The 13,436-nt window shown below is 43.7% G+C and overlaps 1 protein-coding gene across 1 annotated transcript; it reads left to right on the top strand.

Annotated features, from left to right (window-relative positions):
* The first annotated feature begins 304 nt into the window (after positions 1-304).
* copa (COPI coat complex subunit alpha) lies at positions 305-13,360 on the top strand. The gene is made up of 30 exons (XM_058089324.2): positions 305-528; positions 855-968; positions 1,070-1,143; positions 1,224-1,304; positions 1,379-1,455; positions 1,537-1,646; positions 3,802-3,911; positions 4,038-4,137; positions 5,465-5,683; positions 5,758-5,908; positions 5,997-6,063; positions 6,793-6,868; positions 6,954-7,036; positions 7,175-7,400; positions 7,479-7,617; positions 7,702-7,864; positions 8,862-9,008; positions 9,125-9,314; positions 9,397-9,492; positions 9,566-9,654; positions 9,724-9,847; positions 9,919-10,008; positions 10,081-10,184; positions 11,512-11,658; positions 11,737-11,877; positions 11,946-12,128; positions 12,304-12,414; positions 12,511-12,672; positions 12,762-12,956; positions 13,035-13,360. The coding sequence occupies exons 1-30, from the start codon at positions 489-491 to the stop codon at positions 13,092-13,094; spliced, it is 3,669 nt and encodes a 1,222-aa protein (XP_057945307.2). The 5' UTR covers positions 305-488; the 3' UTR covers positions 13,095-13,360.
* Positions 13,361-13,436: the final 76 nt, after the last annotated feature.

Genomic DNA, 13,436 nt, shown 5'->3' on the forward strand with positions numbered 1-13,436 from the left:
CGATAGAGTGAGGTTGCGGTGTTCGCACAGCGGTTCGAGTCTTTTGAATGGCTCCTTTAAGTGAGTTACTTCTACAAAAGAAAGGGAAATAACGAGTCAGTCATCTCAACGACTCTTTGAAAAGAACGACTCTTACTGGCCCCATTTACTGTTGTAATCCACTGGCCCAATTACACTAGAAATGTAATGTTTAGATAAGTTATGTTCGTCGTAACACCGTGATCTCTGGTCAGGTCATGTCTATGTACCGTATTTCTATGTTCCGCCGCCGTGGCACTTTATGCGTCATCTGCGCAACTTTTCACAGTGCACAACGTTAGTGCTCAAACCCGGAAGACAAAACCGGATACGTGTCAGGAAAAGGGAGATTCATCCTAAATGGGAGACAGACACCTAGCATAAGCAAATCGAGGAAGATTTATATTACACCCTGTCGTGGACTATTATTTTACGGAAATACACCATTAAAAGTGCCACACACATCGGCGATGTTAACTAAATTTGAAACGAAGTCGGCCCGTGTTAAAGGTAAGAGCTGCAGCTAGCTAGCTAGCTAGCTCAGAGGCTAATGTTAGCCAGCTATCAGATGAAATAATTTCTGTATTTGTCCTATCAGTGTCTATCTGTATGTGTGCACATTCACTTGATATTTTATATTTCCTCTAATGTGTGTTGTAGACGTGATAGAAAATGTAAAGGAAAACAAAGTACGCAAATTCTTCTGTCGTAATCATGCTAACGCTATCGCCAGCAGACATTTATCGCCATTTTTAACAATACTTTCCCCATACACCCCCCATACATGCTTTAGTTCAAGTTAATTCTGAATGGCTGATATTGTTTTATTTTTCTAGGCCTAAGTTTCCACCCGAAGAGGCCATGGGTTCTTTCCAGTCTCCACAACGGAGTCATCCAACTGTGGGACTATCGGATGTGCACACTGATCGACAAGTTTGACGAGCACGATGGTAACATGGATGTGTCTAATGCATGATGTTATTGATAATTAATTATCTGCGGTTTATGCCTTTTTTTTGATGTAACATCTATGTTGTGGCGCTTTCTACAGGCCCTGTTCGAGGAATTGACTTTCACAAACAGCAGCCCCTGTTTGTGTCCGGGGGAGATGACTACAAAATCAAGGTAATCATTAAAGTAAACAATTAAAGTTGTTACCGAACAGTCAAATAGTTGCGCATTAAGAAATGTTTTGTTTTGATGAGGTGTGGAACTATAAGCTGAGACGCTGTCTCTTCACCCTCCTGGGACACCTGGACTACATCAGGACCACCTTTTTCCACCATGTGGGTTGTCTGTCATCTGCTATTGTTGTTTGTGTGTCAGACCTGCAAAGTGACTTTCACATGCATCTTTCTAGGAGTACCCCTGGATTCTCAGTGCCTCCGATGACCAGACCATTCGGATCTGGAACTGGCAGTCCAGGACCTGTGTCTGGTAATGAATGGCTCATGAGTAAACTTCAGATGTAACAATGATGCTCAACATTTTTTGTCTTTTTTGTCTTCATTTTAACAGTGTGCTGACTGGCCATAATCACTATGTGATGTGCGCCCAGTTCCACCCATCTGAGGACCTGGTGGTGTCGGCCAGCCTGGACCAAACCGTGCGAGTGTGGGATATCTCCGGTGAGGGCTTTGGGACAAGCGGAGCACAGGGGATTGGACAGGGCTGTGTTTGCGGAGGGTTGCGGGTGTATAATGGATACAACCTGAATTCATCCCTGTTGAAATTCCATCTTATTCTGATGCAAAACAAAATTGGTCTTTCAGTAGACCATGTAAAACAAACAAATCGTCATGGCATCGTCAATGACATTTCAACAGGGGTGTGTTCACTTCCTGTTGGACGAGGAAAAGGCTGGAACAGGACAGAAGTCTTGGGCCTTCCTTTTTCTCGCTGACAATGAGTAAGACAAATCTCTGTGGGCTGAATGCGCAAACACCTTTTAGTATCTATTGAGCAAGAAGCTTTAAATTACTCCTCAGTAAAACCATGGAGGTGTTTGTGTACCTTTGCATGCTCCTTACATGTTTGCTGTTGGTGTTTATTGCTTGCTTTTGGGGGTTCTCTCGTCCTTTTGTCTGTCTGTCTGTCTATGTCTTCACGGTAACTAACCACTAATCCCCCTTATCACACATTTGATACACATTTCATCCCTTATTTTGCAATTACAGGACTGTTTCAAGTACGTTTGTTCTATATCAGGGGTCGGGAACCTTTTTGGCGAAGAGAGCCATGAAGGCCAGATATTTTAAAATGTGTATCTGTGAGAGCCATATACATTTTTTTTTTAAACATTGAATGCAATAAAATGTGTGCAATTTTATGTAAGACCAACAGTTTTAGATAATGGGCTCTAATTACGTAGACCAGGCACACTACCCCATGCCAATGGGGTGTGGCCAGCACACTTTGGTGAGCAGCGCAGTGTCTAATAATAAATCAAATACTTGTTGCCATTAATACAACTTCTGCTGCTGCATAGTTTTGCACCGTACTCCGTAGACGTATTTCATTCTTTTGGCCATCTTCGTCAGAAGGCTTGGTTCTGCAGCTTTAGCTATTTGACTAAAGGAGGAAAGTTTACATTTACATGTTTTTTTGACATCTCAATGACCGAGGTAGACTACAGCATTACCCAGTAATAATCAAGTTTTGGTGTTTGACCTGGAAAATATCATCAGGAAAGATAGATATGGTTGGCCGTATTGCAGCAGAATATAGATGGACGAATTAAAATGCATAAGAAAGTTGTTGATTTTGAATATTATTTTTAACAGTCATTTCTGTGATGGTTTACTTTAAAATGTTAGCAAAAATAAATTTTTATTGTGGTAAGAAATGCTTGAGAGCCAGATACAGTCATCAAAACAGCCCTACCTGGCTCCCGAGCCATAGGTTCCCTACCTCTGTTCTATATGATGCACACATTACAGTCTCAAGCACTGGCATCATACAAAGCAGTTTACTTAATTTCCAGCTGAATTGCATCAATAACAAATATCATCCATGACTACTAACTTTTTCAAATCTATTCTTTAATCCCCTGCTCTGCCATTCTCGATCTGGCATGACATTTGCACAAACCTAACATGAACTGTAGCCTTATTTATATTGACTACAATCAAATAGTGCATTGTTATTGCTAACCTATAACTGTAAAAAGTCAGATGTAATTTTGCATGCGACTCATCCAACAGAGCATGAGCATGCGACGCAGTAACAACAGTCACATTCTTTACATCCGATGCCCCATCAGAGCATGTCTTTACGACGCCACAATACACCATCCACTCCATCGCTCCATCAGCCACGTCCCTTCCTCCACGTGCCCCCCTTTGTCCATTGCCCTACCTGGAAACATCCACATTTTCACAAGGGTTCCTAGTTCCATCCCAATGCCCCTTTCTCCCTCCCCTCCATTCTTTACGCTGATGAACCAGCCACTCACCACATTGTTTCTTCAGGCAGGGGTCATCGACACAAGCTGTGCTCTGCCACAAATAGCTAATTTTCTTCTCTAACCCAATCAGATTCAATGTTTAGGCAGCTGGGGGTAGAGCAAAGGTTGTGTCAGTGTTTCCATCCTGAGTGTGTGTCTACTGGTCCAGCAGTTGTCTTTCGCCCAAGCTAGCTTTTTTTTTCCTCCGCACCCTTGTTGTCATTTTTGATTTGTTTTTAATGACTCGTTTCTCGTCTCTGTGCTGTGCTTGTGCCCCGTGTAAACAACAATACGGCTCCCCTGCCCGTCACACCCGCTGCTGTGAATGTTGGTTCCAGGTCTGAGGAAGAAGAACCTGTCTCCTGGCGCCGTGGAGACGGAGGTCCGCGGCTTATCTGGTGTCGACTTGTTCGGGGCCTCAGATGCCGTCGTCAAGCATGTACTGGAGGTGGGGGGAGGGTTTGTGGACCCTAAGTTAGAAATAAATGACATCAATAGAGACATTTAGATGTACTTTTCTTAGGCTTCCAATCTATTTGTCACCCATGGCTTGAGCTTGCATGTTTCTCTCCAGGGTCATGACCGAGGGGTCAACTGGGCAGCCTTCCACCCCAGCATGCCTCTTATAGTCTCGGGGGCTGACGACAGGCAGGTCAAGATCTGGCGGATGAATGGTAAGAAGCAGACATGCTTGATATTGGTTTCCTTGGCAATATCTGATAAACCAATATTGTGCAGCCCTTCATCACCTGCATCGATATAACGAACACCTCTTTTCTCAAACTAATGTCATGTCATGCCTCTCTCCCCCCTCGCTGCACTTAACAGTCATTAGATTAGATTAGTAGATTGCATATTTCCAATCCAGAGGTGAAACATACAACTGCACACATGCTGAGCTTGCAAGTTTGTTACTGTGTGGAGCATGTTATCATTATGGGCAAAAAAAACTGCTCCCATTACAAACCAAATAGTTTTTATGTCAGTATTGGCTAATAATATTGGTCTATTGGACAAGTCCTCCACATGCGTATCACCTTATTCAAATAGCACCGGGTCTCTCGGCACAAAGGACCTGTCTTGTATGTTATCTATTTTGGAGTCAGCAGCAGATTTTCCCTTGACACTCTTGCACAGGGGTCTCAAACTCAATTTACCTGGGGGCCACTGGAGCTAGGGTCTGGGTGAGGCTGGGCCACATCAGGTTTTCCAAAAAAAAAAAAAACGCATTTATTAAAAACAGAAAAACGAATAAACTTTGCTTTGGTTCCGATTTTCAACAAGAAAAGTTCTGATAAAACATTCCACTGTTCTCAAATATATTCATTTTTATTTATACACAAAATAAGATAAAGAATAAAGAAAATCAATCAATCAGTAATAAATAAATATAATAATAATAAAGCGGCAAATAATTAAAAATTAAGAAACCACATATAGTTGGTGGGTAGACAAATGATTTTTTTCAGATTAAAATGAACAAAGCATTATTAGAGCCCTGTAGACATGACAAAACACGACTATAGTCACATTTATACTCTTTTTATTTACAACATATTGCGCAACTGCAGGGTCTTGAGACACATGCTAACTCGCAAACTAGAGAGCTAGCGACCTAAACGGTAGCCTCCAAGTTATTTGCTCTAAGCTTAAAGCCAAAAACGTACCACTTCCACACGAATAGGGAGGATAACTATTAACAGTTATTTAACCTTTAACATGAACATTAATCAAACGTAATAATTTTTTCTGGGTACATGATACCATACAGCATCCATATCAAACTTGCGAGGGCCGCACTAACATTAAACTTTCATATCTAGGGGGGGCCTCAAACTAGTGTCCTGCGGGCCACATCTGGCCCACGGCCACATGTTTGAGACCCCTGCTCTAGTAAGAATACATAGAAGAAAGCTTTTTTTACAGATTGATACAGATTGTTGCTTTGTTGGCTTGTCTACCCAAAAATGACATAATTTATCATTGTCGTTCCTCCTCCAGAGTCCAAGGCTTGGGAGCTGGATACGTGCCGTGGTCACTACAACAACGTCTCCTGTGCGGTTTTCCATCCACGCCAGGAGCTCATTTTGTCCAACTCGGAGGACAAGAGCATCCGTGTGTGGGACATGTCAAAGAGGACAGGAGTGCAGACCTTCCGCCGGGACCACGATCGCTTCTGGGTGCTGGGCGCTCACCCGAACCTCAACTTGTTTGCTGCTGGTACGTAGTCCCTTTTTGAATGAAGAACGGAATTGACCAGAATTTGATGACTCATGTGGCTGTGTTGCCGTCAGGCCACGACAGCGGCATGATCGTGTTCAAGCTGGAGCGTGAGCGCCCAGCGTATGCCGTCCACGGCAACATGCTCTACTATGTCAAGGAGCGTTTCCTGCGTCAGCTGGACTTCAACAGCAGCAAGGACAGCGCTGTCATGCAGCTGCGCAGGTGGCCATTTTTGCAACAGCTAGCTCCATGAATTGATGTTGGTTTTTGATTCATAAATGAGTGAAACCATTTTGTCTTCTTGTCCTAGTGGTTCCAAGTTTCCAGTGTTCAGCATGTCCTACAACCCAGCCGAGAATGCTGTCCTGCTCTGCACTGTTAGTGTCACTACATAACCATCACTCGCTGTACAAACAATGACGTTTATGTACCGTAATTTCTGGACTATAGAGCGCACCTGATTATAAGCCTCACCCACTACATTTTTAGAGGAAAACCGATTTTGTACATACACAAGCCGCACCTGTATATAAGCCGCATGAGCCCACATTAAAACATGTAAACATATTTACAAAGAAACACGGTACACAGAGAGAGTTTTCAAAGTTTTAATAATATAACTTAACAATAATAATAATCTAATATAACTTTACATTGCTCCAGTTCTTCCCGCTGCCATTTCCAGCGTCTCACCATCAATTTGTTTATGCCAAGTTTACATGGAGCAGCTCTGTTTCCTTCTTTATCGGACAGCTCGATTGCTTTTAGCTTGAAAGCTGCGTCATATGCCTTTCTTTTTGCACTTTCCATGGTGAGGGTATGTTCACGCTAATTTAATTTATGCACAAGACAAGAAGTTGCAGTCTTCCTCGACGCATATATTCCACTATATATATATATATATATATATATATATATATATATATATATATATATTCCATTCCTTAATCTTACCTTTTCTACTCGAGAGCCCCTGGCGGCCGTTAGAAAAATTACATAAATTGGCTGCATCACTGAATAAGCTGCAGGGTTGAAAGTTTGGGGAAAAAAGTAGTGGCTTATAGTCCGGAATTTACGGTATATATAATACTGTTTACCTCCTTCAGAGGGCGACCAACTTGGAGAACAGCACCTATGATTTGTACTCAATTCCCAAAGAGAGCGACTCTCAGAACCCTGATGGTAAGGTAACCTTGTGAAGTCTTCCCAGATCTTTGCAGTCTTGCCTTGAATTGTGTGTCAGTAACATTGGCCATGTCTATTTCAGCACCAGAAGGGAAAAGGTCCTCTGGCCTGACAGCCGTGTGGGTGGCAAGAAACAGGTTTGCCGTCTTGGACCGAATGCACTCTGTGAGTATTCTTTCATTTCACCAGCATATCATACTTCCATTGTGTTGTTGAAAATGAAGCTACCTTGGGTTGAAGAAAATAACTATTCTGCATTCCTTCTCTTTCCCACTGACTGCATCCTTGTCTTCTCTTGTGCAGCTGCTGATCAAGAATCTGAAGAATGAGATTGTGAAGAAAGTGCAGGTGCCGAGCTGTGAGGAGATCTTCTACGCGGGAACCGGCTCACTGCTGCTGCGCGACGCCGACGGCATGACGCTGTTCGACGTGCAGCAAAAGCGCTCGCTGGCCACCGTGAAGATTGCCAAAGTCAAGTACGTGGTGTGGAGCGCCGACACCAGCCATGTGGCTCTGCTGGCCAAGCACGGTGAGCAATGACACTCGCTTGCAGCTTTTAAGCAAAGTACAACAGCCTGAATTGTTCCCCAACCGGGATGTCCTGCAGCCATTATGATCTGTAACCGTAAGCTGGAGAGTCTGTGCAACATTCACGAGAACATTCGAGTGAAGAGCGGCGCCTGGGACGAGAGCGGCGTCTTCATTTACACCACCTCCAACCACATCAAATACGCCCTCACTTCTGGGTATGCTCACGTACACATCATCATCATCATCATCATGGAAGAATTCATGTTAACGCCTTGCAATGCGTCTCTGTCTCCGTGTAGTGATCATGGCATCATCAGGACCCTGGACTTGCCCATCTATGTGACCCGTGTACGAGGCAACAGTGTTTACTGCCTGGACAGGGAGTGCCGACCACGCGTCCTCACCATTGACCCCACAGAGTACCGCTTCAAACTGGCCCTGGTCAACCGCAAGTATGATGAGGTGTGTCCCCACTGAGCTGACTTAGTACCTCAATGAAAAAAAGCATAGCACACCAAGAGCATTAATGTTAAGTTGCATTGATAATGTTGCATGAAATATATAATTATAATGGAATGGAATGGAATGGCCTTTATTGTCACTATACAAGATTGAACGAGATTGGAGAGCTACTCCTTTCAGTGCAGTAGTCAAGTTTAAAAAAAAAAAGTATATAAAAGTAGAGTAAAAAAGACAATTTAACAAGATATATACAAGATATCCAAAATATACACATAGTATTGCACAGGAGCATATGCAGGAGCAGACATATTGCAGATATATTAATTTTAGTGCAATGATAAATGGGTCATAGTGCAAATAATGACTGGTGTATACAGATGAGTAAAGTCACATATGAGTGTATTGTATTGGGTTGTTAAATAAATAAATATGATTAAGATTAAGATATGCTTTTATTCGTCCCTCAGTGGGGAAATTTGTATTGCACAGCAGCAAGAGTACAGAGACAGTTCAGCAGTACAAAATACACAATATAGAAAAATAAACAACCCAAGTATTAACAAAATCAGCAGTTTTTCCCAGAGTTATATACAATACAGTATGTAGATAATATGAAACGGGATGAGATATGTGACCAGTCTATACACTGAGATCTTGTTAATATGAGGCATTATGGAAATACTTCACATAGAACTTAGTATATTGCATTTGAGGTAGTAACAGAGGCAGTGATGGAAATATTGCCCATTTGCATTATGCTAATGACCGGGTATGTTGCATATCTGAGTTCAGGGTGGTGATGGCTCTTGGGAAGAAGCTGTTTCTCAGTCTGCTTGTTTTTGCCTTGATGCACCTGTAGTGTCTGCCAGAGGGCAGCAGGTCAAACAGCCGATGATGCGCTGTGCTGCCTTGACTGTCCTCTGAAGCCTCCCTCTGTCCGCCTGAGTGCAGCTTCCGTACCGTAACATTTACACCGAACCCTTTTTGTGCCTTTCAGGTGCTTCACATGGTTCGCAACGCCAAGCTGGTTGGCCAGTCCATTATTGCCTACCTGCAGAAGAAGGGCTACCCTGAGGTGGCTCTCCATTTTGTCAAAGATGAGAAGACTCGCTTCAGCCTGGCTTTGGAGTGCGGAAACATTGAGGTACTCAGGCTAGACCCAGCATTTCCACTGCCGTGTACTGTAATCTCTTTGGATAAAGTCGTGAAATGTTCCAAGCCCCCTCACCAAACTCTCCTTGTGCTTACTTGTCTATCAAGGTGGCGCTGGAGGCTGCCAAGGCCCTGGATGAGCGCAGCTGCTGGGAGAGTCTGGGCGAGGCTGCGCTGCTGCAAGGTCATCACCAGGTGGTGGAGATGTGCTACCAGAGGACCAAGAACTTTGACAAGCTCACCTTCCTCTACCTAATCACCGGCAATCTGGCCAAGCTGCGCAAGATGATGAAGATTGGTGAGAAATTTTATTTTATTTAGGTGATGTTCCTATACAGTCCACTGATGTTGTGTGTGCGTGCGCGCTCTTATTTTTGTAGCTGAGATCAGGAAGGACATGAGCGGCCAATACCAGGCAGCTCTCTACCTGGGAGATGTCAGCGAGAGAGTCCGCATCCTGAAGAACTGTGGCCAGAGTGAGTTTACTTTCATTTTCATGACACATTCACATTTAAGTCCAAACACATGAAGCCAACGCGTGTTTTCCAGAGTCTCTGGCTTACCTCACTGCTGCCACCTACGGACTGGATGAAGAAGCAGAGGCCCTCAAGGAGACGTTCGATCCAGAGGAGGAGACTGTATGTCCGTACATGTGAAGTCATAAATGGAAACATTTGTCAATAAAATATTGTGATGTCTTTTGTTAGGTACCTGAGGTTGATTCCAATGCACAGCTGCTGCAGCCGCCCCCTCCCATCAACCCCCTGGACACCAACTGGCCTCTACTGACCGTCTCAAAGGGCTTCTTTGAGGGAGCTATCGCAGCCAAGGGTATAATATATAATACACAAATTAAGCATGTGATTGGCAGTCAGTCGTGTGACAACAGGGTTCATTTGTAGGTAAAGCAAGTCAGATGGCTGCAGATCTGGACATGGATGTCACCGGAGGCGAGGGCTGGGGAGATGACGCTGAGCTTCAGCTGGATGAAGGTAATGATCATTTTACCACACATGAGCAGTAACGGTGAAGCTAATGATTCACCTATGTTCATTTTCTCTCAGATGGTTTCATGGATGCCCAGGATGGATTTGGAGAGGAAGGAGGAGCAAAAGAGGAGGGAGGCGGCTGGGAGGTGGAGGAGGACTTGGACCTTCCTCCAGAACTGGTAGGAGAACCGCAGAATTCATCAGACTGCATATTAGGGGTGTAACGATTTGATTTGTATCACGATTCATGGTTGCCGTTACGATTCTAGAACAATATTGCTTCTATCAGAACGACACAGTCTGAAATGATTCAGTAACTTTTAAATCGATTCAGTAACTTACTCGCCAAAAATTCAACCAGGATACTAGACAATGCCGGTGAAGTTTCCAAGATTCTTGTTGTTTTTGTAAGGGAATTGGGTATAAATTATTAACAATGCTGACGACATACTATATAAATTATCAATGAGTACAAAAAATGTGTTAAAACTGCACTATAAAATCAGGATGAGCAGAGGATGGTACAGCTTGTCATGATTATTTACTTTAAATAGTGCAATCCAAATCTGCACTTAGCACCAAAAGGTGAAGAACATTATGGAAAGTCCTCAGCAAATATGATATTTTCATTTATGTGTTGAAACTTTTGGACCTATATAGGCCAATGGCAGCAGGGGCTTTTTAAGACGGATAATCCTCCTGAACAAAGCAGCCATGTGAAAGATTGGTGCAGCAACTAGTGAGAATACACTCACAGACGTTTTGCAGCGTAGCTATGTTAGGAATGTTGCAACATTTTGAAATGTTCAATTAATTCAAATCAAGACAGTGATTAATTCTGCCCGATAAAACATGACTTGAACTTTTATTTAATACCTCTTTGACATCTCTACCCCAAGTATTAAAGAAGTTAATGCCATAGCGGGAGATAGTGCCTTTGGTCAAGTACAACCATTCTGCAAATTATATAATCACTTAGGTTGTGATATTTTGTTTCAAAAGTCAACAGACTAGCTATTTTGATGATTTTATCAGAAATTCCAAGGAAGAAAATCAAGTGTCATAATGCTGCAGCAGCACGCTGTATTGGTTTCCTGCAGATCAATATTAAAGTGAACTTTTATCCTACGTATTTAGACCTACCTACTTATTTCCATGAGCTTTTTTGTATATCTGTATATGAACACCCGATATTGTGTGGGGGGGGGGAAATCATTTTTAAGGACGTCGCCATGGACTTTCCTAATTAAGTGTGCACGCACAGTGTTACACCCGTACTGCATTTGTTTGTTTCTTTTGACTTTTTCCTGATTACGGAGTCGCCACACATACTGATTTTTAGCTTGAGCCCTTTTATATTCCGGGTGCACTTCCTGACGAATACCGATGATCCTTATTAGTGGACATTCGAACCAGAGGCAACCACTACACCACGGCAGGCTCATTACAATAAATTTTGCACATCAAAATGAAAGTCTCTCAATATATATTACGTTTTGTCATAAGGACCTGCCAGCTGGTGCAGGAGGATCATCAGAGGATGGCTTCTTCATCCCACCCACCAAGGGAATGAGTCCCACCCAGATGTGGTGCAACAACTCCCAGCTGCCAGTGGACCACGTGCTGGCTGGCTCCTTTGAGACCGCCATGAGAGTACGGCACTGATTTCCTCATATCTGCAAAGAACCTGTGACTGTGTCCGTTTATTAAAAACATCTTCTGCCATCACAGCTTCTCCACGACCAAATTGGAGTGGTCAACTTTGGCCCCTATAAGTCGCTCTTCATGCAGACCATGTCGAGGAGCCGTACCTGCTACCTGGCCCTGCCGTCTCTGCCCTGCCTGCGGGGCAATCCCCAAAGGAACTGGAAGGTACTGCACTACCACTGGGATGTGCATTTATTTTTTATTTTTTTTATTTACATATTTGTTCCTTTCAGGACTCCGGAGCAAAGCAGGGGCTGCCTGCCGTGGGACTCCGCCTCTCGGACCTCATCGCCCGTCTGCAGCAGTGCTACCAGATGACCACCTCCGGACGCTTTGAGGAGGCTGTGGAGCGCTTCAGAGCCATCCTGCTGTCTGTGCCTCTGCTTGTCGTCGACAATAAGCAGGAGATTGCTGAGGTTAGCCTTGCACTGCACCTTACTAAATTTAGGATGCAGGAAAATGGTACATCAGTTATATCTTACTCTAACTAGTAATCTTAATTATTGGTGTTAAACTGTAAGGATTTCAATGCTCAGCTTTTCGCTTGATGCTACAACATTTGGATATGAATGTTTAATTTCAATGTTTTAGGCTCAACAGTTGATCACCATTTGCAAAGAGTACATCGTTGGTCTGACCATGGAAACTGAGAGGAAGAAGCTGCCCAAAGACACACTCGATGAGCAGAAGAGGCTTTGTGAGGTGAGTGTTTTACTCATACCAGTTCGTTACACCCCTGCCCCCCCCACCTGCACCTAAGGAAAGAAACGGTGTCCTAACTGTTTTTGTTCTTTACAGATGGCTGCGTACTTCACTCACTGTAATCTCCAGCCCGTCCACATGGTGCTGGTGTTGCGCACAGCTCTGAACCTCTTCTTCAAACTGCGCAACTTCAAGACAGCCGCTGGCTTTGCGCGACGCCTGCTCGAGCTCGGGCCCAAGCCCGATGTTGCTTTGCAGGTCATTTATCAAACACGTCCATCTACTGAGGCATTATTCCGAGTCATCATGTTTACAAGATGTCCTTTTCCCCACCTCGTCTTTCTCAGACCCGAAAGATTTTGGCAGCCTGCGAGAAGAACCTGACAGACGCCCACCAGTTGAACTACGACCCCCACAATCCATTTGACCTGTGTGCCGCCTCCTTTGTCCCCTTGTACCGTGGACGTCCCGTCGAAAAGTGCCCACTCTCCGGAGCGTGCTACTGTCCCACATACAAAGGACAGGTCTGCAGGGTCACGCAGGTAGGCAGATACAGAACACTGAGAACATCCTTCCTGTATTAAAGGCGGTTGAAAATACTTATCATCTTTGTGCCCTAGGTGACGGAGATCGGCAAGGATGTGATTGGTCTGCGCGTGAGTCCACTTCAGTTCCGTTGAAAAGTTGGGAAGAGGCAGAAACTATTAAATATATACAAAAGAAAAATTAGAACAGATTTGAACACAGCAATGCTAACCGTTTGTAATGCTTTCATTTGTGGTAATTATGCACCTTGCTTGTGCTTTTATGCTTTGTCATCAGTGTGGTGGCTTTAATTAAGTCTTACTATTGTTGAGGTATGTAAAATCAATAAAAGAGCACCACTATGTAACATGGGGAACAAATAAAATACAGGCCACATGAAAGAAACACTGTGTGTGTGTGTGTGTGTTTTTAGCATCACTGTCAAAGATGTTGGATAACAAAAAAAATCAAAAGTGAAACATTGGCTGTAACATTGC

Source organism: Doryrhamphus excisus, linkage group LG11 (assembly GCF_037039965.1).
Source record: "Doryrhamphus excisus strain RoL-2023G ecotype Guam linkage group LG11, RoL_Dexc_Guam_v1.1, whole genome shotgun sequence".
In the NCBI taxonomy this organism is placed as follows: domain Eukaryota; kingdom Metazoa; phylum Chordata; class Actinopteri; order Syngnathiformes; family Syngnathidae; genus Doryrhamphus; species Doryrhamphus excisus.